The 27,509-nt window shown below is 39.6% G+C and overlaps 1 protein-coding gene across 1 annotated transcript in view; it reads left to right on the top strand.

Annotated features, from left to right (window-relative positions):
• The window catches only part of NTSR1 (neurotensin receptor 1), a 137,795-nt gene that overhangs the window by 94,821 nt on the left and 15,465 nt on the right, over positions 1-27,509 (top strand). The window contains exon 2 of the mRNA XM_072633343.1: positions 6,106-6,307. Within this exon, the coding sequence (XP_072489444.1) occupies positions 6,106-6,307 (202 nt within the window). The remainder of the gene's footprint in view (positions 1-6,105; positions 6,308-27,509) is intronic.

Below are 27,509 nucleotides of genomic sequence, written 5' to 3'. Positions count from 1 at the left end.
CTCCACCCACAGGTGACGGGGGTCGGTGAGAGAGTCTCTTTGGCGGGTCGAGGGGGGAGTGGGGTGCCCCCATGGCTCGGGCCCCCTCGGGAGACAGAAGCTGAGGGGCGGCGGCAGACTGGGGGTCCCCAAGCAGGCAGGAGCCTGGATCCATTGTTGAAGGTCTCTGCATAAACTCCCTGAGGGAACTGAGCCTGAGAGGTGGCCCTGCCCAGACCTGAGCATCTGAACTTAATCTCACACTGAATAGCAGCCCTGCCCCGCCAAAAGCCCTGAGGCTGGAAGCAGCATTTGAATCTCAAACCCCAAACGCTGGCTGGGAGGATCAGGAGGCAAGGTGGGTGTGAGGAAAATATTCAGAGGTCAAGTCACTGGCTGGGAAAATGCCCAGAATAGGGAAAAGAAATAAGACCATAGAAGGTTACTTTCTTGGTGAACAGGCATTTCCTCCCTTCCTTTCTGATGAGGAAGAACAATGCTTAGCATCAGGCAAAGACACAGAAAGCAAGGCTTCTGTGTCCCAGCCCACCCAATGGGCTCAGGCCATGGAAGAGCTCAAAAAGAATTTTGAAAATCAAGTTAGAGAGGTAGAGGAAAAGCTGGGAAGAGAAATGAGAGACATGAAGTCAAAGCATGAACAGCAAATCAGCTCCCTGCTAAAGGAGACCCAAAAAAATGTTGAAGAAAATAACACCTTGAAAACTAGCCTAACTCAATTGGCAAAAGAGGTTCAAAAAGCCAATGAGGAGAAGAATGCTTTCAAAAGCAGAATTAGCCAAATGGAAAAGGAGATTCAAAAGCTCACTGAAGAAAATAGTTCTTTCAAAATTAGAATGGCACAGATGGAGGCTAAGGACTTTATGAGAAAGCAAGAAATCACAGAACAAAGCCAGAAGAATGGAAAAATGGAAGATAATGTGAAATATCTCATTGGAAAAACAACTGACCTGGAAAATAGATCCAGGAGAAACAATTTAAAAATTATGGGACTACCTGAAAGCCATGATCAAAAAAAGAGCCTAGACATCATCTTTCATGAAATTATCAAGGAAAACTGCCCTGAGATTCTAGAACCAGAGGGCAAAATAAATATTCAAGGAATCCACAGAACACCGCATGAAAGAGATCCAAAAAGAGAAGCTCCTAGGAACATTGTGGCCAAATTCCAGAGTTCCCAGGTCAAGGAGAAAATATTGCAAGCAGCTAGAAAGAAACAATTCAAGTACTGTGGAAATACAATCAGGATAACACAAGATCTAGCAGCCTCTACATTAAGGGATCGAAGGGCATGGAATAGGATATTCCAGAAGTCAAAGGAACTAGGACTAAAACCAAGAATCACCCACCCAGCAAAACTGAGTATAATACTTCAGAGGAAAAGTTGGTCTTTCAATGAAATAGAGGATTTTCAAGCATTCTTGATGAAAAGACCAGAGCTGAAAAGAAAATTTGACTTTCAAACACAAGAATGAAGAGAAGCATGAAAAGGTGAACAGCAAAGAGAAGTCATAAGGGACTTACTAAAGTTGAACTGTTTACATTCCTACATGGAAAGACAATATTTGTAACTCTTGAAACTATTCAGTATCTGGGTACTGGGTGGGATTACACACACACACATGCATACACACACACACACACATAGAGACAGAGTGCACAGAATGAATTGAAGAGGATGGGATCATATCTTAAAAAAAATGAAATCAAGCAGTGAGAGAGAAAGATATTGGGAGGAGAAAGGGAGAAATGGAATGGGGCAAATTATCTCTCATAAAAGAGGCAAGCAAAAGACTCATTAGTGGAGGGATAAAGAGGGGAGGTGAGAGAAAAACATGAAGTCTACTCTCATCACATTCCACTAAAGGAAAGAATAAAATGCACACTCATTTTGCTATGAAAACCTACCTTACAATACAGGAAAGTGGGGCATAAGGGGATAAGCAGGGTGGGGGGGATAATGGAAGGGAGGGCATGGGGAGGAGGGTGCAATTTGAGGTTGACACTCATGGGGAGGGACAGGATCAAAAGAGAATAGAAGTAATGGGGGACAGGATAGGATGGAGAGAAATATAGTTAGTCTTATACAACACAACTATTATGGAAGTCATTTGCAAAACTACACAGATTTGGCCTATATTGAATTGCTTGCCTTCCAAAGGGAAGGGGTGGAGAGGGAGGGAGGTAAATAAGTTGGAACTCAAAGTATTAGGATCAACTGTTGAGTAATGTTCTTGCCACTAGGAAATAAGAAACACAGGTAAAGGGGTATAGAAAGCTATCTGGCCTTACAGGACAAAAGAGAAGACGGAGACAAGGGCAGAGAAGGATGATAGAAGAGAGAGCAGATTGGTCATAGGGGCAGTTAGAATGCTTGGGGTTTGGGGGAGGGAGGGGAAAAAAGGGGAGAAAATTTGTAATCCAAAATTTTGTGAAAATGAATGTTAAAAGTTAAATCAATAAATTTAATTAAAAATTTTTTTAAAAAGTGATTTTTAGTCACTCAAAATTAAACCTACTGAATGCAGATCAAAGCATAGTTTTTTCTTGACAGGATTTTTCTTCTTTTTCTTTTTTTTGTCTGTATCTTCTTTCACAACATGACTAACATGGAAATATGTTTTGCATGTCTGTGTGTGTATAACCTATACCAAATTGTTTGCCTTCTCAAAGAGGGGGAGGGGTGAATGACAAAGGGAAAGATTTTGGAACTCAGAATTTTAAAATGAATGTTAAAATTGTCTTTTCATGTAATTGGGGAGAAACAGTAAATTTTTAAAAATAAACCTCCTGAGTGCAAGTTTCTAATTATTGCAATCCATATTTTTAAAAATGGTCCTGTACCTTTTTATTAATACTTAAAATATCTGTAAGTACCCTCCATTTCAGAAGTTTTTATTAGGAAATATACATGAAACTATACAAGATATAATTCCTGCCTTCGAGGAGTTTACATTTCAAAGAATAGGCACATGTGAGACAAAGATCCACTTAAGACCTCTCAGAACAGTATTTCTTGGACTATTCCATCTTTTCTTAAGATTAGAGTATTGCACCATTAAAGGAGACCTCAGAGATCATCTAGTACTATATTGAGATCATCTAGAGAGGACTCTACAATATCCCTGATAAGCTTTAATTTGAAAATCTCCTAGATTAGGAAACTTCCCAAGGGAACTTCTTCCATTCTTAGCTCATTAGAAATTCTTTCCTAGGGCTAAGCTAAATCTATGTCTTTTCAATATCCACCTAAACTTCCTAGTTCTCCCTCTATGGCTAAGCAAAGTCTAACCTTTCCATATTTTTCATAGATTTCACATGATGCAGACCTGAAATCATGCTTCATTTTACCATGGAAGAAATTGTTGTCTAGTCATTTCAGTCATGTCCTACTCTTCATAAGCCCATTTGGGGTTTTCTTGGCAGAGATACAGAAGTGTATACAAGAGCTAGCTCTTTCTCCAGCTCATTTTACAGATGAGGAAACTGAGGCAAACAAGGTTAAGTAAATGACTTGACCAAGTCCATGGCTAGTAAATGTCAGGCTGGATTTGAACTCAAGTTTTCCTGACTCTAGGTCCAGCCCTCTATCCACTGAAATGCCTATCTGCCCAACATTTCAAATACTTCTAGGCAACTACTATATTCACAATCATACTCGCTCAAATCTTCTGCTCTAAGCATGGTGTTTGGTACAGAGTAAGTGCTTAAGAAATGCTTTTTTCATTTATTCTCCAAGTCCTTCAAATATGTGGTAAGGTTTTAAGTGTCCTCCGAATCTCGGTCACTTTCCTCTGGATGTATTCTAGTTTATAATTGCCCTTCCTGAAATGTGGCATCTAGAACTGAATACAATCCTGCACGTATCACTGGACCAACATGTATTACCGTAAAACTATTATCTCGTGGTTCTTGACACAGTGCTTTTATTAAAGTTACTTTTTTGGTCATCATGTTGCACTGTTGAGTACTATTGCAATGACCATTCAGATTTTTTTTTTTAACGTGAACCACTGTCTGGCCATTCTTTCCCTTCAGGCACTCGTGTAGTTGATATTTTGAACCCAAGTACAGGATTTTACATTTGTCTCCTTTAAATATCATCTTACTAGCTTCAGGCCATCATTTTGGCATGTTGAGAACTTTTTGGATATTGACTCATTTTCGAAGTGCTTGTTATAGTCAACTCATATTGACCTTGCAGTCCATCAAAATAATTAAAATGATAAACTCAGAAATAGGTCTTGTTCCCTCCTATTGTAGCTTCTGAGCGGGCAAGTTAGAAAGAACTGAGATAAATCTGAATAATTCCATATTTGTCCTTCATACTTACAGATGTAAACCTTACAAATGAATGTCTGAGTCCGAAGAAAACTAATTCCAGGAGAAGGGAGCTCTTGTTTCCTCCCATGCTCAATGTGATGCTTTAAGTTCAGACAAAGGCAACAGTAGAAAGAAATAAATTCTAGTCTGAGTTTATATTCAGGAAAAATCACATAGGTGCAAATGCTCTCCGTGTGAATTTTATAAATCTAAAACCGAAGTCACAGACTCCAGGGTTTCACATATCTTCCCCTAATATGGCAAGAAGCATTTAGATCTGAAATTCAAAATACATGTTAAGAGCAATTCAGAAGAGACAAAAATTTAGCAACTTATTTTTTTCCCCTGTCATGAGATTGCAAGCCATATGTACTTGGAAATAAGAAATGTCAAAATATTTTAGGAAGAAAGAAGTCTTTAAAAAAATCAAAGGAAAGTTATAAAGCCACTTAAAGCCATTATCCACCTGCCTGGGGGAAAATATGTTAATATTTATTGAGGACCAGCTGTGTGGGAGGTTTAGAGAGAATAGTAATTTTATTAATGATACTTCTTTCAGTATCTGTGAATAGTGTTCTTTCTTTTTTTTTTCTTCCTTTCTTTCTTTCCTTCTTTCTTTCCTACATTCATTCAATGAGTTATTTAATCTCATTGTGTGTCCAGGCTAGTGCAAGCCTCTGCAGGGGTAGGAGTTTACAACTAAATTGAATTGTTGAGAAGGTATATATATACACTGGAGAAAAATGAATTAACAGTCCCATGGTAGCAAATGCCACATGGCAAACTGAACAGTGAAATACTCTGAGATCAGAAGAGGAAGAAAAGAGTACAGTAGAATGCAATGATCAGTGAGGACTCCACGGAGCAAGTAGGGCATGAACTAGACTTTGAATGTTATATAAGATTAAGAGGGGTAGGGGAAAAGTGGAGAATGGCATGAATAAAGAAGTGGAAGTAAGAATTTATAAAATTCATTTGTTCAATCAGTGAATGATAAGACCAATAGGGCTGGGATGGCTTTTATTTTATAGTTTATGTTGTGGCAGTATGGGAGATGAAGAGGTGAGATACTGACAGATGAGGCATTTGGGGGCCAAATTTGTAGGACTTTGACTTCCAAGCTAAGGATTATAGACTTTAATCTACAAACAGGGAAGAATCACTGAAAATTTTTCAATAGGGAAGAATCATGGGATCAGAGCTATAGAGCAGAAGGGGCCTCGAAGGCCGTCTATTTCATATTCTGCATTTTACAGATAAGAAAATTGAGGTTACAAGGCTTATGTGACTTGATCAAGATCAGACAAGTTATAAGCATCAGAGAGGAAATATATGTTTTGGAATAATTCTTCTGGCAGCTGCAGCACAGGGAATAGAGAATTGACTTTAGAGTCAGGAAGAGCTAAGTTCAAATCCTGATTGCAGTATTTATTAGCTGCGTGACCATTGGCAAATCATTGAATTTCTCAATGCCCCCAAGTAGCTCTCAAGTAGTTATTATTACAAATGAATTGAAGATCTAATCACCATCCGTGAAGAGTTTACATACCAGAAATTTCCTGAATTAGTGAAATAAAAAGTGCAAACTCATTTTAGAGGCTCACCTCCAAAAACAAACAAACAAACCTAGAGATCTCTGCAAGATAGACTGGAGGAGAGAGAAGCTGGAGTTGGGGAAACCTCAAGGAAGCTTCAGCAAAAGTAATGGTACAACATAATGAGAACTTTGTACAAGAGGATAAAATAAGTACAATCATTCTGCTTGTTTGTTTTTTCCTTCCACAGGTCAATGCGTTTATCTCCTTCCTATTCCCAATGGTGGTCATTTCAATCCTGAATACCATCATTGCTGACCAGCTTACCATCATGTTCCACCAGGCAGCCCAACAGAACCAGGTCTGCACAATTGGAGGACAACAGACCATGCTCAGTATGTCCATAGAACCCAGCCGTGTCCAAGCTCTAAAACATGGAGTTCGAGTCTTGCGTAAGTATCCAAGTGTACTCAGAGGAGGCAGAACAGTATATATTGAGAAAAGGTAAAAGAATCCAGGTAGCATTAGAGGAAGTTGTTCTTTCAGAAACTATCAGAAAGGACTGCTCATTTCCTCTGTGCCCCATTAAAAGAGGGGTAAGTGGAGCTTAGCAAAATTCATCAGACTTTAACAACCTGTAATCAATTTAATTCCACTGAATGAACATGTTTTAAGTTCCTGCCAATAAAAACTGTGCTAGATGCTGGGAATAAAAGGAGAAAACAGACAGTCTCTACCCTCAAGGAACTTGAGTTTTACCGGGGGTGAGGGCTGAGGGGAGATAAAACATGTGAATGGGTAAATTAAAAGTATGTACAAAGTCATTGAAAATAATTTGAACAGAGAAAGTTAAGGTTAAAAAAGGCTTCCTGTAGAGGGAATACCTGATGAGAAGAGGAGGTTTATAGAAGGTTGTATATAGAAACAAGGATTTTGACTAGAACGACAATCATGTGAAGTAGAGTAAGATGAAGTGAGACTGGAAAGATCATTAGGTCATTTATAACCAGAATTACAGGGTGAGTACATAGAAACATGTGTGTGCATACGCACATATATACATATACATATATACACATAGATAAATGCATGTGTGTATATGTGTATGCACATAAACACATACACACATGTATTTATATATAAAAACTAGCATTTCTATAGTGCTATAAGATTTATAAATTACTTTATAGATATTATCTTATTTGCTCCTCACAACAACCCTGGGAGGTAAGTACTATCATTATATCCATTTTACAGATGAACAAACTGAAATGGACAGAAGATAAATGACTTGCCCAGGGTCACAGAGCTAATAAATATCTGAGGATGGATTAGAACTGAGGTCTTCCTGACTCCCGTTCTAGCATACCATCCACTGTGCCACCTACCTGCCTCACATCACATTACATATGAAGTCCTTATGTCTTGTTCTTTTCAGCATTATTCAAGGATAGAATCATTGTGTGAGTAATTTAAAGGGCTAGTGTAATATAGTGTAATAGAAAGAACACCAGCCTGAGAATCTGGAGCCCTCAGTTCTTGTTCCAACTCTGCCAACGGATCGTAGGATTTAGATTTAGATCCTGAAGGAGAAGAGAAGGGGAATAAACATTTATTGAGTACCTACTATGTGCCAGGCACTATGCTAAACTCTTTACAGATTATAATCTCACAACAACCCTGGGAGGTCAGTGTTATTATTATCCCAATTTTACAGTTAAAGAAACTGAAACTGCACAAGTTAAGTGATTTGTCCAGGCTCCTGCAGCTAGTAAGGGCTTGAGGCCATATCTAAACTCAGGTCTTCCTGACTCCAGATTCAGAGCTCTGTGCACTATGGTGCCACCTATCTGCCCTAAGGGGCCTTAGAGAGCAAATTTTAACCCCTTCATTTTCTAGATTAGAAGTTCATAAAGGAAAAGTGACTTACCCAAGGGCACATAGGGAGTCACAAAAAGCAGTTTGGTGTGTTGGATCTGTAGTCAAATAACACAGATGCAGATTCTCACTTTACTTTGTTGCCTGTGTATGGCTTCTTCCAGTTCAAACATTAGGTGCTATGACTTTTTCATTTGTCCATAGATGGATACTTCCGCTTTTTCAGCTTCTTTTTTCCTTATATTGGTCTCCAAGTCCCAGGCCTTGCCCTCCATCCCAAATCCTTCATCTTACTTCTTAAAAACCTTCTTCCCACTCAATCAAAAACTATGTAAGTATCTACTATACACTAGAGATAGACAAAAGTGATAAGTCCCTGCCCTCAAGGACCTTACGGTCTCATAGAGGAGATGACATATATAATACATATATGCATATGTGTGAGAGACATATTGTGTATTTATTTATATTTGCACATATTTGCATATATTTATATATGCATATACAGAATATAGGTAAAATACCAGGTAGTTTGGAGAAGGAAGGGCACTAGAATCTGAGGGGGTGGGGATCAGGAAGGCTTCACGCAGGTGACACAAGCTGAGTTTCAAAGAAAAATGGAGATTCCAAGAGGCAGAGATGAGGAGGGAGAGTCCAGGCATAGGGAAACAACTAGTACAAAGGTCTCAAATACATTGCCCTCTTGGAAAACTTCCTAAAAATCTAATTCCAGCTAATGCGTCAATGTCTGGTAAAGGTTCAGGTATGACCCTCCTCTTTGAGGGTACTTGCCTTCTAATAGAGAACTCTTAGAGATAGAAAATTTTTAAGACACAAAGGAAATAAATCTATAATGGTGAGATAGGAGATGGGGGAAACCCTGGAAGCGTTTCTATAGTCCAGGGGCTCACAGCAGAGCAGTCCTATTCCATGACTGGTCATAGAGCTGTCCCTGAGTTTTGCTTAGATAAATTGGGGCTATCCCCAGTTGTACTGATCTATATCTTGCCAGATGAGATGGCTTCAGATGAGAAAGTAAGGCTGGTGACTTTGCATAGCTCTCCATCACTTAAATCCAATTCGGTTGCAAATCATGGTATCACCTTCCTGATGTCATGGTCCTCTTCAAGAACAGAAGACAATAACAAGATAAATTGCTTATTTCTGGGGCTACATTTTAAATTCCTCCATTTTCATCTAAATCAGAGCTTATGGATGATGTCACTCACTATCCAAGAGATTAATAGCATGTCTTGGGGGTTTTCCCCTTCTTTCCTTCTTGGTTTTAAATGGAGATACCTTGACCTCTCATAAGTGATATCATTGAGATTAATCACTATGGATACAGGCAAACCTAGACTCAACTAGGCCAGGTGAAACAGAAAAGATCATGACATTCTCCAAAGCCACCCACTGGTAATCCTGTCTTAAACTGCTATCCCAGATTAATAATCAAGATGAATCATTTCAACCTCAGATTTCTGGGTGCTAAAGATTAAGCCAGATCACTTTAGAATAAAAGCAGTTTTCTCCAGGGTCAGTGCCCCAGCCTCCCCAATCAACAAATCCATTTCTCTGTGTCTGGAGGCAGCCAACAAAAGGTTTGGAGGAGGTCAGGTTAGTTTCCAACCATGACATGAAAAAGAGTAGGGATGTGGCACAGACATCAAAAAAATTAAAACCCACACTCTGGTCCCCAAACCAGCCCACTGTGGCTATCTTCTATGACTCTCTTTAGTGATAATGATGGCTGAAATTGTTAACCTTCTGATGAGCTCCTGGAGAGAAAAAAATCAAAGGGAGCTGTGCGAAAGATCTCACATCTCACTAGTCTGATCTAGACGAGATAGCTAATTTCTGGGAAATTTCATGCAGCTACAACACTTACAATCCATTTTGGATAGACACTTTGAGATAATAAGGATTGTCTCTGCAAGCCTCTTCACCAGAACTTGGTAATAACTTGAGCTCTGGGGAACCTGTGGAAAAAATCAAGAGTATTGGTTTTGTTTCCTATGTTAAATGGTGCAGGACTCCAAGAGACTTAACAGTCCATTCCAGCAGGCAGGGCTGAATGCTTGCAGTTTCTTCAGAATGGGAGGAAAGTAAGGGCAATTGCCAAAACTCCCTCAGCCCATTGATTGGAACTGGATATGAGTACCTGGTTTATCAGTGAAGGTTTAGCATTGAAGGTAATGTATTTTAGATACTCAGGAGCATTGGAAAGATTTATGGGGAAGGATGATAATAATACCTAACATTATATAGTGTTTTACCATTTGCAAAATGCTTAACATTCTAACCTGACAACAACTATATGAGGAACATGCCATTTTTATCCCCATTTTACAGTTGAAGAAACTAAGGCAAGCAGAGGTTAAGTAATTTGTCTAATTTACATAACTAGTAAGTCTTCTTGATTCTATCCACTATCTGCTACACTGCAGTAACAGCAGCAGCAGCAGCAGCAAAAATTCTATATGACTTGCCCAGATTCACACCAGCTGGCAAGTGCCTGAGGCTTGATTGGAACTCATGTCTTCCTCACTGTGTGTCCAGCCCATGTACTTTGCTATCTAACTGCTTGAACAACCCCAGGAGATAAGTATTGTAAGTATTACCTTTTTCCAGATGAAAAAAGTGAGGCTTAGAGGAAACATACCCAAAGTCACATAATAAGTGAAAGAGCTAGAATTCAAAATTCAAATTTTGGTCTTCAAAAAACTGTAAGATGTTTTCTCCTACAAAAGGTATAAAATAGCCAAAAGTCTTCACACTCACAGTGGACAAAAGGGACTGTGATCCTGTAGCCCCATCTGAAAATCCACATCACAACAATTGACAATAAGGTTGACTTGCCAAGGAGTAGTGAGATCATCAATCTAGTAGCTTATATTTGCAGAACTCTGTCCTCACAACAATTCTGCTAGGGATGCAGCGCTGGTATTCTTACCCTTGTTTTACAGAAAGATAAAATGAGGCACTGAGTAGTGAAGTATTTGCCCAAAGTCACATAGCTAATGTGTGACAGGCAGGGATCATATGAAGGTGCTCAGACTCCAGGCTCACGATCTTTCCTCTATGCCAGGCTTTCCCTGTTTGCAAGGATCTCCCTCATCTCACCTCTAGAGTACCCTTAGAACTTAGAGAGAGCCTATGGCATAGACAGTATGGTTCAATCTGCTCCCTTACTATGTGACTTTGGGAAACTCAACTTCCATGGACCCTTCATTTCAGTTTAACCACAAATATTTATTAAATGCCTTATATGTGAATGCACTGGGCTCAACACTGAGAAATGCAGAAATTTAACAAGAGACTATCCCTGCCTTTAGGGAGCTTACAGTCTAGTAGGCAGCTAGGGGAGACTGGGATGAAAAACAAATATACAAAATAACTAAATAATAATAAGCATAAGAGAGACATCTGTGACAATAGCTTCTTCCCACGGTCATGTGAGAGCAGGCAGTGTGGTAAATATTGTGAGGAAAGTACTGAATTTGCAGTCTGAGGGATTGAATTTCATTAATATCCCTGGTCCCTGAAGTCACTGAGAGATGATGAAAAATTTGACTTCAGTCCAGCATCATAATATTGAGCTATAAAGGAAGGAAGGAAGGAAGGAAGGAAGGAAGGAAGGAAGGAAGGAAGGAAGGAAGGAAGGAAGGAAGGAAGGAAGGAAAGATTTATTTAGTGCCTACTATGTGCCAGGCACTGGGAAAAGCATGTTACAAATATTAATTTATTTGATCTTCACAAAAACCCTGGGAAGTAGGAACTGTTATTATCCTCATTTTACAGTTGAGGAAACTGAGGTAAATGAGGTTAAATGATTTGCCTAGGATCACACAGCTATTATCTAAAGCTGGATTTGAATCCAGGTTTTCCTAAATCCAGGCCCAGCACCACTGTGCTTGCCTACCTGACTCCATAAAGACTGCCAAAATCAATCTGTGAGGAGGAAAGGTAAGAGGAGGGATAGGCATCACAGTGGAGTAGAGTGATTACTGGATCTGAAGTCAGAGAACCTGGGTCCAAACCACAGCTCTGCTGCTCACTATTTATGTGACCTTGGGCAATTCCCTTACCCTTTCTGGTTGTCCTCAGGTTCTCTCCTCTGTAAAATGAGCAAGTTAGGATAGATGAACTCTAAAATGCCTTCCATTTCTAAATCAATGATACTGTTGGAAAGGACATGTCTTACTGTTGTGTCTCTTTCAAGTTTGATCATACAGCATAAAAATAAAGTTAATAAATAGAAATACATGCACATTAGTGAAGTACAGGGTAGTTTGAGAGGGAAGGCTTGAGTAGTTGGAGTGAAGGGGAAGGGGGAATGGGAGAACAGGAAAGGTTTTATGCAGAAAAATTGTACTTGGGCAGCAACTTAAAGGAAGAAAGAAGCTCTATGAGAGTGTATTTTCTCGCCATGGGAGATGACCAGTAGAAAAAGCCTTCCAGGACCCCAAAACTTGCCACAGAAAAGATTGTGAGGCATCCAGAGATACAACATTACAGGTTCAAAAGGACCTCAGAAATCATCTCCGTTTCTAGACCAACCAATACCTGAGCTGGAATCCCCTCTACAATAGCAGTAATGAGTGGCCCTCCAGCCTTTGCTTGAAGACCTCCGATGTTCTGCCCATTTTTGGATAGCTCAAAATAGGCCTATTCTAAAAGAGTAGCTCAAAGTAGGAAACAAACCAGGGAGATCTCCAGAAGTGCCCCGCCCCATCCCCGCCACCAGCAGCCTTATCTGGGAGTAACAAAGATAACCAATGCAAGCTAGGTAAGACTTTGGATCCCTTTATATCTCTGCCATCTTACTATCAATGCATCAAAAACTTGGCTCTGGAGAGGCAGAAGAAGTGGTGAGTACAATTTTCTTTAAGCTCAGGAGACATGGAAAATATAAGGAATTTAAGTCTACAACTCCAGAGATTGCCCTCATTATTCTAAGGAAGCTGCAAGTTGTTTGCCCTATCTTAACTCAAGCTGTCAGTAGAATGAATGAAAATAATACTTACACTTTGTGGCTTGGTTAGCACTTTTTAAGCTGTGGACCTTGACCCCACAGTTTAAGAAGTGCTGAAGGTGTTGAGAGTGGAAAAATTTAAGAAGCATTGGCTTAGATGGCAATGGTAGCAGACAGAACAAAACTAAGATAGAGCCAGATAAAACCTTTCCCTTCAGCACAAAATGATGCATCCACATCCCTGAGTGACTAATTTTAGTTCCATACCCCTGGAGGTAAGGGTAGGTGAGGGACAGGATTGAGTCCTGAGATAAAAAAAAATATATTAGCAAGAGGGGTGATTGGGTCATATATTTGGACGTGGCCAATGAGGGAACTTATTTTGTTTTTCAATGTATTTTGTTATGAGAGTTTTGCTTTTTCTTTTTTTTTCCAATAGAAAGGAATAGGAGGGAGAGAAAATAGTTTTTATCAATTGAAAAAAATTAAGTTAAAAAAGTAATGGCAAAGAAAATGCAATGTCAGTCATACCAGTGTTATTTATAGTTTTTGCCCCTTGATCAACATCCAATTGTCCTTCCTTCTGCCATGGAAGTGTTCTCCTTAGCACAGCCTGGGGCATATCTGTCTGTTCCCCCACAGGCACCAGCCTTCCCAACAAACTGTAGTTCCAGCTGGGTTTCCAAGTGAATTGGAGCAGGAAAATCCATATCTATCTATCATCCCACCTACCTATCTGTCTCCTTGACAACCAAGATCAGGTATAGAGGGAGGTCCCTGATAAACCAAGAAGCATGAGTTACCTACAGAAGACAAATTTTTTCCTGCACCTCTTGCATCCCCTAAGGTCAAGGTTCTGCTCTCACTAGCAAGGAAAGGCACAGGTGACAATCAGACAAGTGATGGATAAACCCAGACTTTTCCCAAAATTTTGTAGATTTCTCAGCAAGCACTTCCATTTAACAGGAGCAGAGAGAAAGAGAACTAGTACATTTTAATTTAGATTCTATTCACTCTCTGTTGTCATCTCTCCTCACACCAGTCCCCCATTGGTCATGGCATAGAAATGGCCATTGACCCCTAAGAGCCGGACCAGTGAAACACAAGCTTTGGCACCTTATTTTAAGGAGGAAAGACTTTGCATACAGTCTTTGCAATGCCTTGTGTCTGTCATCTGAGGACCAGCCTGGCTCAGTGCAACAGGCTGAGTACCCAAGGAATCACAGACTTTGAAGTGTGAAAGTACTGCCAACTGTTATCACTTAGCCTGGTGTGATGGCAGCCTGTAATCTCAGCTTCTGAGGATGCTGAGGCTGGTGGAATTCCTGAGCTTGGGAGCACTGAGCTACAGTGGGCTAAGCCAATCCACTGTCCACACTGAGTCTGGCACCAGTATGATGAGTTCTTGGGAAGAAGGGGCCACCAGGATGCCTTAGGAGGGGCAAACTAGCTCAAGTCAGATGCAAAGTGGGTCAAAGCAGCTTTGTCAGTTAGTAATGATATTGGGCTGGTATGTAGCCCCCGCTTCCAGCCTGGGTTAGATGGTGAGACCACTCCCCCCCTTTAAAAAAACAACAAAAACATTGTAATCATTTGTTTGAATCAAATTCTTCTGACTTCATTAGAGATACTCATCGTGTCAGTCATCAAATGATAATATTTTGAATTTCTACAAATATATTTTCTATTTCTATACCTTGTATTATGATAGTGGGATCCAAACTCATTATTTTCCTCTGCTGAAATTTTCATTAAAACAAGAAACCTATTTTTAGGTGTTAGGTGTATGTATATGTAGGTGTATATATATGCATGTATATGCATTCATATATAAGCATGTACTAGAGTGTACATTTATATGTATGTGTCCATATATATGTACTATGTAGGTGTATATGTATTGTAAGTATATGTGTATGTATGTGTATATATGCACTGTATGTATATATGTATGTGTATGTGTGTGTGTGTATATATATATGTTCATACACCTCACAATATAAGCAGAAATAGGTTCCTGGTAAGCTAAATTCATTAATTATTCTTCAAGCACCCCTCCAATAGTCCCTATTCCTCCTCAACAGTAACACAGACCAAACTATTTTACCAAGCTAGTTTTAGATTGAAGAGTACCTTTCTCTTTCTCTTTCCTACATGGCTGGGTCTGTAACAAGCCCATGTTTCTAAACAGTTTTCTTGATTGGCCTTTGAATTAGACTTTTGTTGAGTCATTTTTTAAAAGCTCTGACTACAACTATCCAATTACATTAAACTTGGGTAGATTTACCAAGCAAATTCAGGATTTTCTGCCTTGTTTTAAAAGGGAAACAGAGTCCTTATCCTCCTCCAGCTCCAATGACTCATCTTGGCCTAGAGCCAGACCTGAAATCTGAAAGCCTAGTCAGTAGAGAACCTTTGTCACATTCTATTGAGCTGGTGAGTCTAGTACCATTAACAACCTATTACGTAAAGAGAAATTTTGCTGTGTCTATAGGCTATAATAGGAGGCTATAATAGACTGAGGTATAAGGAGAAGCTTTGCCCTGTTTATAGGGTCCCTCACTAAGAGGCCGTCATAGTCTGAAGGGTAAGAAGCTTTACTCTGTCTGTAAGGTCCCTCACTAGTAGGCCATAATAACCTGCTGTGTAAAGAAAAGCTTTGCTCTTTCTGAAGGGTCCCTCACTGTTATTGCTGCTATTCAGTTGTTTTCAGTCATGTCTGATCTTTGTGACCTGATTTGGAGTTTTCTTAGTAAAAATACTTGAGTGGTTTGCCATTTCCTTCTCCATCTCATTTTACAGATGAGGAAACTGAGTCAAGCAGGGTAAATGACTTGCCAGGATCACACAGTTAATAAGTGTCTGAGATCAGATTTGAACTCAGAAAGATGAGCCTTCCTAACTCCAGGCCCAGCAGTTGCTTCACCAGCTGCTGCCCCTCACCATACTGGCACAGGACCACTCAGCATGGTGTGCCCACATCAGAGAAGGTGATGTGCTCTATGAGCAAAGCAGAATGGAGACAGCTCAAAGGCAATGTAGGATACACAAATTTGGAGTATCCACCCCAAATGTTCACAGGGACTATTTGTTATTTATGCCCAACCTGTGGTAGAGCATTCCAAGCTTGTATTGGTCTGATCAGTCACAGTCAGCCACATTGAAACTTGATTCTAGCATCGTGATGTCATTTTGATTCTCTTTGAGAGCAAAGGACAACAACCAACCAACCACCCCTCGCTAGTTGTCCATAATAATCTGTCATATAAGAATAAACCTTGCTGTGTTTGCACAGTCTTTTACTAAGAGACCAGCCACCAAAGGATGAATGGTTTGGGCCAAAGCTCATTTACTAAGACAAGAGGTTATGATTTTCATTGGTAGAAAAAATATCCAATACGATCTTAACAAAAACTCTACCATGTGGCTGAAACTGCTCTGGCCGAGGTTTACTAGAGATCTCTTAACTGCTGAATCTGATGGCCTTTTCTCAGGCCTTATCTTATTTGACTTCTCTGTGGCTTTTGGAATTTCCACCTATTCCTCCTGGATTCTCTTTCCTTCCTTGAATTCTATCATATCACCCTCTATCCTAGTTTTCCTTCTACCTGTCTGACTACTCCTCAGTCTCCTTTGCTGAATCAACATCCAACTCTCATCTACCAGTCATGGATGTTCTTCCAGAGTCTGGGCACATGTGTCTGCTTCTCTCTCTACATATTCTCTCTTGATGATTTCATCACCTCCCCCTGGGATTTAATTAGTATCTCTATGTTAGGACAGTAGAGGATTCTCAAGTCTATATCTGTATGTATACATTTATATACATAGGTGCATGTATGTGTGAGTGTGTGTATACATACACAAACAAACATTTATGCTATATGAACAAACTTGAAAGAAGAGACATATATATATATATATATATATATACATATACACCTATACATACATATATTCACATTTATATACATATGTATTATGTCCCAAATGTCTTAGAGCAGTCTCTCCTTTCAAGTTTGGTCAAATAGCATAAATACAAAGTATGTATTTTAAGCTTAGTAAAGCTTAAAACCACACTAGGATTTTTAAGATACCCTGAACATACGTATATGTATATATTCCTGACCTGTCTTTTATACTCCATTCCAATATTGCTAATTGCCTATTGGATATCTCAGAGACACCTTAAACTCAGTATGTCCAGAACTGAACTCATCTCCCCCCAAACCAAACCTAGCCCTTTTCCAAACTTCCCTATTTCTGTTGAAGTCACCACCATTCTTCCAATGATCCAGGTTGGTAAGCTCACAATCACTGTTTACTCTTCCCTCCTCCTCACCCTCTATAGCCAGTCAGTTTCCAAGTCTCAGTGAATCAACTTCCATAGCATGTCTCGTTTCTATTTCCCCTTCCTGTCTACTCACACAACCCCTGCCTTAGTTTAAGCTTTCATCACCTCATTTTTGCATAATTGTGGTCATCTCCAAATTGGTCTCCCTGCTTCTAGTCTCTCCCCTTTCCAATGCATTTCCCACACAACTGTTAAATAAACTTCCTAAGATTAATCATGTCTTCTAGAAAATCTTCAGTGGTTCCCTGTTGTCTCTAGGATAAAATACAAGCTCCTTAGCCTGACATTTAAAGCCTTTCACATTTGAGTTCTTGACTACTTTTTCAAATACATTTCAAACAGCTCCTCTGGGTTCATTCTGTATTCCAGTCAAACTATACTAACAACCTCATCTTGAACTCAACATTCTATAGGTTACATGGGAGTAAGTGTGTTGCCAGATTCATTCCATGTTATTCCAATCCTTTACCACACCATGGTTCATAAGATGGCCAGCAACCCCCAGTGTTTCTCTGCTTTGGGGCCAATGAGGAGATCTTCTTCTAGTACCCAGTTATACAATGTATATGCGTTAGATACTCAACATAATTCGGAAAACAGTATGTAGGAGTCTGATCTGCAGCAAAGCCAGCTTTGTTTCTCCTAGAACCATTGTTCATCATCATAGGTCAACAAAGTTGTGTGAATACATAGGCTTTCTCCCAAGTCCATAAAGTACTTCCTCTTCACCTCCACCTAGTGGTGTGCTAGAACCAGCTCTAACCAGCTCAGAGCTGATTATTTAATTTTCACTGTGAGTATTGACACCTCAGAAATTGGAAAAGACTACAATCAGAGCTTTATTTATTGTCTAGACTTCAAGAAGTAATGGAGAAAATGTTAATAATATAAATTAAACTTAAAATTATGTTGTGAGTACATTTATTTTTCCAGAGAGCTCACTGTTAAACATTTACCATTATACTCCTGCCCCTACCTCTCAGAATCTCTATTTCTTTTGTTGTTTGTCTTTCATTCTTGAAAAGGACCACAACATCAGGAAAGTGATGCAATGACTTGCAAATGAATTTGATTTAAGTGAGGGAGGGCTATGCAAAGTCACCAGCCTCATTTTCTCCTCCAGAGCCATCCAGGTACAGTAGCAAGATATAGAACAGGATGATACCTCCCACCCCATGCAATGCAAGACCTTTTAAAGCTAAGGTCTTTCCAAAGTCTCAGTGATCAAGGCTAGGTAAGAAATGAGACAAAGAATTCCTATAGGAGGGGAAGACTCTCAGGGTTTCTGACCAAAACAGAAACAGTTGTTATTTACATTCACTCTGAGAAATCAGGGTTCAAACAATGGCTCAGTGGGCATAGGCTGGGACTTATTCTTGCCCAAACAATGAGAGCCAGAGTGATTTGCATTTAAGGCCTGGTCCTTAAGAAAGAAATCTAGCACATAACCCCCAAGATATCTTGCAAGGTATTCTTTCTCCCTCTTTAAATTATCTTATATTTACTTACGTGTATACATGTTGTATTCCACTCCACTCTGAAAAAAAAAAAAAAGGTAAGGTCCATGAGGGTGGAGAATATTTTGTTTGTCTTTTATCCCCAAACTCTAACTAGGCACTTCACATATAATATATACTGTTGACCTGAAAACTTGTTGAAGAAAAGGCAACATGGCTAAATGCATACATTTTATGATTTAATTAATTAATTGATCAATTCCCCATAAAGAAAACAGTTACATAATGCATTATGGAGCCAGAAATGTTCTGGCTACCCAGTGCAGAAATCTTCTGGCTTATATACATTTTGCCGTGAGAAAGGAACTCTCCTAGTTGAACAAATCATAAATTTAGTAAGACAAGACAATTAACAAAGTAATGTTGGTCAGGCCTTGGGATTCCAGCTGGGTAAACATATGTCTTGGTGATAAAGAAGGAAATCCCACCACTAGTGAGTGGCAGGCTTCCTGCCCTAAACAGATAACTGACACAGGAAGGGGCAAACAATGTTCAATAGAACCCAAGATGTCTATATTCTCTTTACCACTAACATGCCACAACATAGTATGTGTCTATAGATAATAAGATACAAAGGAAAGACCCATTATTCAAGATATGTCATAGGTTAAAGGTCTCCAAGGAATGCAGAGTCAGCCCTGGCTGGCCTCTGCCAACACAGGAAGAGACATTCTCTGAGTTTGCTTCAGAGAGAACAAAGAGATTATTCCAAAATTTTATATTAAACATTATCAATACTTAATAAATGTCCTTTCGGTTGGGTTTTGAAATAACTGATGCATAGCTCTTTATACCAGCTGAGGTATAATTTGTTGCCTCGTCATTAAAGACCTCCCCAAAGAAGTCTCCAGCAACAGATTGGGGGGTGGTAGGTAGAAGGGGTGGGGAGGTGGGAGGAGGGTCTGCACCAATGCATTGAATGGCTCTACTTGCCAAAGGTCAAGTGGGACAAAAGGTTGTAACAAACCCATCTGAATGGCTGCTGGCTTCACTCCACAGTCCGTATTGGATGTGATTCATACCTCGTTTTAGGAGGAAATGCCCACAAATCCCTAAAGAAAGCTCAAACAGCACAACTTGTACAGATTCTGAAGAATCCAAACTACTTTTCCCCTTGTGGAGGAATACAGCCAATATAAGGAGACTATCTCTTCCCTTTGTCAGTATTGAATGGGCATCCTGGCAGTTATCTCCTGCCCATTGTACCCGGGGTCCTCATTGTGGCACCTTTGAGCCATCCTCAAACCCATCCCCAGCTTGGCTTCCACATAGCTTAGAGAATATTCTGTTGTTGAGGCTTAGTCTATGCTTTTGTGCTTCTCCTGTCTCCTGCCAGTATATTCAACATTTGAATCAGACTCATTTGTTTCACCATTGGTCACTTGCCCAGAAACTAATCACATGCAAGCAGTGAACAGAAATTGCTCCAAAACCCACAAAACAGGTTCATTCTTTCCTTCCATGGGCCTCTGTTCCCTGTCATGTTTCTGACAGATTCGACTTCATTCTGCTTCTCTCCAAACTACTGGAGAAAAGCCCATCAGTGCATCTGGCTTTGAACAGGTTTCCATGTCTCTTTAAGTGCATGCAGGAGACTAGAAGCCATCCTATTAACCCAACAGACGTTTGGAGGAAGGAAATCTACTCCAACAGCCTAATTAAAAACCACTCCAATGTCTGAAAACAGACCCTCTCTGGGGCTTGGAATTGTAATCCTGGATCATTCTTTGGTGAGAAAGGAAGATATTTTTATGGACATGCCCCATTCAGGAAGAAGTCATTGTAAACACTGTATGTAATAAAACACTGTATGTAATAACACAGAGGGGAAGGGACCTGAGAGATCTCTAGTCCAGTCCCTACTTGAAACATAAATCCCATCTTCAATATCCAGCTTCTTCTTGAAAATTCTCATTCAGAGAATTCACTACTGCTGAAGCAACCCTGAGCTTTAAATTCTTGCCCTGAAATTGATCATACTGATTATTAAGTGACTACAAAATCACTAACACCACACCCCCAACCCCTACCTCCCATTCACCCAACCATCTACCCAGATGTCATGCTATCTGTTCTGCCACTGTGGACGTAGTCACCTCTCCAAATCCTTTTCCAGTTCTTGTTCTGGAAATAGTAATGAGATCAAATACTACCATTGCTTCTGAAAAGGGTGTAATAATCATCACTTATGGCTCCATTCCTCATCCCTGTGATTCCTCTTTGAATTTAATTCCATACTTAAACTATCACTCCATTATGTACTGTCTCCTTTCTTTAGAAAGTAAGCATCTTGAGACCAGGGACTATCTCATTTTTGTATTTGTATCCCCAGTACCTAACACCTAGTAGGTAGCTAATAGATTTGTTCATTCATTTGTTTACTCACTATTGGATAGCTCTCACAGCTAGAAAGTTTTTCTTTATTTTAAGCAGAAATGTCCCTCTTTATCGAATTCATTGCTTGGTATTAGTTCTGCCTTCTGGGATCAAGTACAACAAGTCTAATCTGTCTTCTTGGTTAGGATCTAGAGAATCCATATAGACTTCCCTATAAGCTGAATGGCCCAGCCCTGATGCAACATTATGTCTGTATTGTGGGACTCTTTATTTTCCTCAAAATGGAACATTTTTCAGATTTTAACCAAGTTTCTGAAGTTTTAGCCAGATAAATCTAAATATAATGTATACTCAGACTTGGGTCAGCTACATGGTGAGGATGTCTTATTGAGCCCAAAACCAAAACCAAAACCAAAACCACCTTCCTAATGATTTTCAGTCATTGCTTCCATACAACAGGAAACACACAATATAGTAGATAACCTTGTATATTGTGATGGGAAATCATCTGGTCTAAAATATTTTTCCCCTATTTCCCCTAATAGAGTCTTGTGTTCCCCTCCTACCTAGCTTAAAATTCCCCCTACAGAGGTTCAGACAACAAAGTTTGAGTCACTGTCTCCTGAAAGTCCCAGTAAAAGTACACTAATCCTTTTTCATTAGCACATTAGTGAGGATTCATTGATCAGATTAGCCAAGTCTTACCTTGGGGTCTTTGGGGCTAATATATAAGACTAGGAAATTTGTTCTGGTCACAATTCCTTGATGACTCAGATTTCTAAACTATCTTTAATCTCCTCACAAAATTAGCTATATCCTTTTCTCATTTTCCTCCCTCCGCTGCAATTCAAACCACACAACTACCTCTGCTAACTCATCTCCAGACAAGAAATTGATTCCTGTCCTCCATCCTCCCATGGGAAGCTGGTTGGGTTTACAGAGAGTTATGCTGTACCCTATGTGTGCAGTCATGGAAAACACTACCATATACCCCAGGTAGCTCTGGCTTCTACAGAAAACCATTTCCACCCTGTGGGTCATCAAGATAGATTTTGAACATAAAAAAGTCATCAGTGGAATTCATCCAGAGAGTGCTGAGCAGCTGCTGTTCTAAATCTGCCTGATAGAGTGAGAAACAGTGGGTGTGTCATTCACAGGAGGAGATACAAGTCATTTATGATCCAATTTCACCAGGCAGATACAGAATCAGACACACAATTATAGACAGAGAGACAGAGACAGAGAGAGAAGCAGAGAGATATCCAGGGATACAGACGCAAAAATCCTCAAGCAATAATGATAGCTAAGATCTATAAAGCCTTTTACATACACTGCCTCATTAGATCCTCACAACAACCATGTAAGGCAGGTGTAACAGATATTATTATTTGCCTTTTACATATAGCACCCCCACTGTCACCTGCAGGTTCTAAAGATCTATTTGGCTTATGTATCCAAAAGTACTTCTCATAAGCGCATAAGCCCCCATTTTCTTTTGACCCTCTTCCCCCTCACCAGTATGAAGAATCACATGACCTCATAGTAATGCATAGTAAAAGGACATTTGTTTAAAGTAGAATGTAAAGTGAATAACAAGGAAGAAAAAAATCAAACAAAAAAACCCCACACTCAGCTCCCATTTCTTTAAACCAGCTCTTCTCACCTAGCTCACTCCTAGCAAAGCATGAGTTCACTTTCCACCTTATCAACACAGCACTTGCCTGGGAACAGCAGCTCAGGGAGCTCCTGTAGCTGTCACTTTCCAGTACAATCAAGGGTAGAACCTCCAATTAATAGTGGCAGGAGTTAAATGAAGCTAAAGGCAGTCTCCCTGGTTCCATGTTCATCTTCTTCTTGTCTCTCCTTTCATTTTCCTTCTGTCTTTTCTATGTCCTTTGATCAAACGGTTCCACCTTCTAGAGCTCTCACAAAAGTCCATGGTGAGCCTCTTACTAAATACACTGCAGACAACTCCATCTAATCAGAGTCTATTCATAAGGAATCATCACTTGCTGAGTTCTGTGCAGACTTTGGGGGGATATAGTTCCCAAAAAGATCATATCCCTTCTCATATACAGTTGATATGACTAGTTGAGGAAACTGAGGCTCTGAGCAATTATGTGATTTACCCCTAGCAGCAACATCAATGGATCAGGATCAGCATTCAAACCAAGGCTTCTCATGACTATAGGGGCCAGATCTCTTTGCAGTATATCATGTCACCTCTCAGGAAAGGAAAATTCTACTTCTGAGACACAGAAGGAGTTTATTAATGTGTGACCATCTCTATGTACTTCATTCTTTCAGAGAAAGATTAACCATTCCTGGGAAAACACAGTAGGATAGACATCAAATTCACAACATCAAATCTCCCATTTCTCCAGAGGCCTAGAGAATACAGGCAATGTCATCAAATAGCCAATACTCCTAGAACCTTGATTCACCATCCAAGTCAATATCCCAAGGAACCTACACCCATTTGCAGCAGAGTGACCAGGGAGATAGGATGCCAGAATTTCTCCTGGGTCCTTGTATCTAACTTTGACTAGCCATAAAGTAGTTCAGTGCCTCTTGGCCCATGTCCACATGAAATGCTGATCCCAGCTAGAAGAAGGCTTGAAGCATCACATTATAAGGAAAAGTACAGAAGACTAGGAGTGCTGGTGCTGCTCCCAAATCTAGTCCAAAGAGTAGAGTGAGATGATTTGGGTTCAAAGTCTCTAATACTAACTGGCTGCATGACTAACAATTTATTCATCTCTAAAGCATTGATAATAATATACTATCTAACTTGTCCTGTCCACACTATGGATTGTTGTAAGGAGATGATTAGGGATAAAGAGGGGATAGAGATGAAGAGAGCACTAGACTTAAAGGTCAGAATATCTAGGTTCAGGTTGTTTCCACAAATATCAATGGGGGTTTATAAGAGTATTTTTATTACCTACCACATGAGGTGAGAAAAATATTTTCTAAACTTTATGGTGGCATAGAAATCTGAGTTCATATTATGATGGATATCACAGAAACATAGCTAGGAGAGACCTTAGAGGTTATCTAATCTAATCCACATGTGTATAAAAATCTCAATGCTGTGGCATCCCTGGACATTCAGCGTTTGTGCAAAAACCTCTGGTAATAATATCCCAAAGCATCCCACTCCAGTGTTGGACAACTTTTTGGCTAGGAGGCAGCATAAAGACATGAAAAGTGTACTGGATTTATGTCCAAAGGATTGTAATTTAAACCCTACCTCTGTCTCTTACTGTCTTTTGACTTTTGGAAAGAAAGTCACTTAACCTCTATGTGCCTCAGTTTTTCATCTTTTTTTTTTAAAAAATGAGTTTTTATTAAGTGTCTACTATGCACTAGGTACTATGCTAAGCACTTTATAAATATTACTTCACTTGATCCTCACAATAACCCTGAGATGTAGGTGCTATTATTATTCTGAGTTTACAGCTTCAGTAATTCAGGCAGACAGAGATTAAGTGACTGGTACAGGATCACACAACTAGTAAGTATCTGAGGCCAGATTTGAGCTCAAGTTTTCCTTAATATGGGTTCATCACTCTATCAGATGAGCCACCTAACTACCTCGTGTTGTACAAGATGGTTCCTACATACTCTTCCAGATTTAAATCTATGATGCTCTAAACAGAGAAATTTAGAAAAGAGGTTAACCGCATACTGACTGGGTAGCCAACAACATGGCCCTTGTATCTAAGATAATAGCTCTAAGTTCATGAATCAATTGCCACTGGACTGCTTCCCATGGTAAACAAAGGAGAAGATTCCCACATGAACCATCCAATCCCTTTTCTCCTTCATCCATAGCTTTCTTCCTTCAAACACTGGCTTTCCATATATTTTGGACAACTCCTGGGTGACAGTAACCAAATGCTCTAGGTATATACACAATCTCTACCCACAGGTAACTAAAAGCTTCCTCTTTTTTTGAAACCACAAAGGGTACAGAATAAGGCCACAGCCCCAATTGTGTTTGCTTCAGAGGTTCCCAAAGTAGATAATCCTGCCCTCTGGGATCACTCAAATGATCCCAGAGGGCAGTAGTAGCCTCAGGTACAATTGGGGAGCATTGAATAAAAATAAGGGAATGGTAGAAGTATAAGAAGAGAAGAAAATTTTGAAAAACCATTCATACACGTTTCATCTGTTGGGTAACATAGCTAAAGTAATAGTGATTATATTATTTTCCAAATATACACACAAAATGCAAGTTATAACCAATTAGTGGTCAAGTGCATCAATGGGTCTTAACATACAAGTTAAGCAAGCATGTTGCACCTTGTCAGGAAGTCTAGCATATATCAATGGGAATATGTGCATGTAATGACTTGCTTACAATATAATGCTATACAGTTACATGACAATATTAAAGCATCAAAATTTCAGTGAAGGTAAAAAGTCACTAGTTTAAAATAAATTATTAAATTTAAGAGGCATCATTTTTTAAAGAAAAAATTTTACATTTTTTTTGAAATAATACAAATTTCAAAGGGGCAGAGCAAAGAGGGTGGAGTAAAAAGATGAACCTGTAGAAGCTCCCCCACATAGCCCATAAAATACCTGTAAAAAAATGACTCTAAACAAATTCTAGAGCAGCAGAAGCCACAAAATGACAGAGTGAAAGAGATTTCCAGCACAAGACAGCCTGGAAGGCCTATAGGAAAGGTTTATCACACTGGGCCCAGCAGGGACAGGATGCAGAACAGGCTTCAGGGAGCCACCAGCAGCAGCAGTTCCTACATTGCTCAATTCACAAATGCCAAAGACAGCCTCAAAGGTCAATGAGAAAGCCTTTTCATCTGGGTGAGAAGGGAACCTGGTCTGGCCCCACCAGCAGCAGCCACTACAGTGGCAGTATTCATTTTTTGGAGCCCTCCACCTAAAGCCCCTGGGGTAATTGAGTGGCTGATCTGAATCTCAGCCCTGAGCCTTGCCCTAGGGGAGGAGGATCACTGGTGGTGGAGTTGGAGGCAGTTGTGGAGTGGGAATTCTGCTCACAGACTCTGGGCAGAAAAGTTTTTGGTTGCTCCCAGACCAGTGCACAGGCCAGGAGAGGAATCAAATCCTCTTGTGCCACCTTGATTGTGCCATCTTGGAGGAACTGAGAACTTACAGGTCCACAGAGTATAACTTTCTCTTGACAAAGAATTCAAAAGTCAAGTAACTGGCTGGGAAAATGCCCCAAAAGGGGGAAAAGTATTTTCCTCCATCCTTTTGGATGAGGAAGAACAAAGCATAACATTGGAGGAAGTCAAGGCTTCTGCATCCAAAACCTCCAAAATAAATATCCAATGATCTCAATCCATGGAAGAGCCAAAAAAGGATTTTGAAAATCAAGTAAGAGAAGTGGAGGAAAAATTAGGAAGAGAAATGAGAGCAATGCAAGAAAATCATAAAAAGCTAGTCAATCGCTTGCTAAAGGAGACACAAAAAAATGCTGAAGAAAATAAAACCTTTAGAAATAGTCTAACTCAACTGGCAAAAGAGGTCCAAAAAGCCAATGAGGAGAAGAATACTTTAAAAAGAAGAATTAGCCAAATGGAAAAGAAGGTTCAAAAGGTCACTGAAGAAAGTAGTTCTTTAAAAATTAGAATGGAACAGATGGAAGCTAATGACTTCATGAGTAACCAAGAAATTACAAAAAAGAAAAAACCCAAAAGAATGAAAAAATAGAAGATAATATGAAATATCTCATTGGAAAAACAACTGGAAAATACATCCAGGAGAGAAAATTTAAAAATTATGGAACTACCTGAAAGCCACGATCAAAAAAAGAGCCTAGACATCACCTTTCATGAAATTATAAAGGAAAACTGCCCTGATATTCTAGATATTCTAGAACCAGAGGGCAAAATAAATATTAAAAGAATTCACCAATCACCTCCTGAAAGAGATCCAAAAAGAGAAACTCCTAGGAATATTCCAGAGTTTCTAGGCCAAGGAGAAAATATTGCAAGCAGCCAGAAAGAAACAGTTCAAGTATTGTGGAAATACAATCAGGATATCACAAGATCTAGCAGCTTCTACATTAAGGGATCAAAAGGCTTGGAATATGATATTCCAGAAGTCAAAGGAACTAGGATTAAAACCAAGAATCACCTCCCCAGCAAAACTGAGTATAATACTTCAGGGGAAAAAATGGTCATTCAATGAAATAGAGAACTTTCAAGCATTCTTGATGAAAAGACCAGAACTGAATAGAAAATTTGACTTTCAAACATAAGAATCAAGAGAAGCATGAAAAGGTAAACAGGAAAGAAAAATCCTAAAGGACTTTCTAAAGTTGAACTGTTTACATTCCTACATGAAAAGATAATATTTGTAACTCTTGAGACTTTTCTCAGTATTTGGGTAGTTGGAGGGATTACACACACACACACACACACACACACACACACACAGAGCACAGGGTGAGTTGAATAAGAAGGGACGGAATGTTGAGAATTGTTTTTGCATACAACTGGGAAATAAGAAATACAGGTAATGGGGTACAGAAATCTGTCTTGCCCTACAAGAAAAGAGAGAAGATAGGGATAAGGGAAGGGAGGGGTGTGATAGAAGGG

The sequence above is a fragment of the Notamacropus eugenii genome, chromosome 1, assembly GCF_028372415.1.
Source record: "Notamacropus eugenii isolate mMacEug1 chromosome 1, mMacEug1.pri_v2, whole genome shotgun sequence".
Lineage (NCBI taxonomy): Eukaryota > Metazoa > Chordata > Mammalia > Diprotodontia > Macropodidae > Notamacropus > Notamacropus eugenii.
This window is presented reverse-complemented; position numbering and strand designations above follow the sequence as displayed.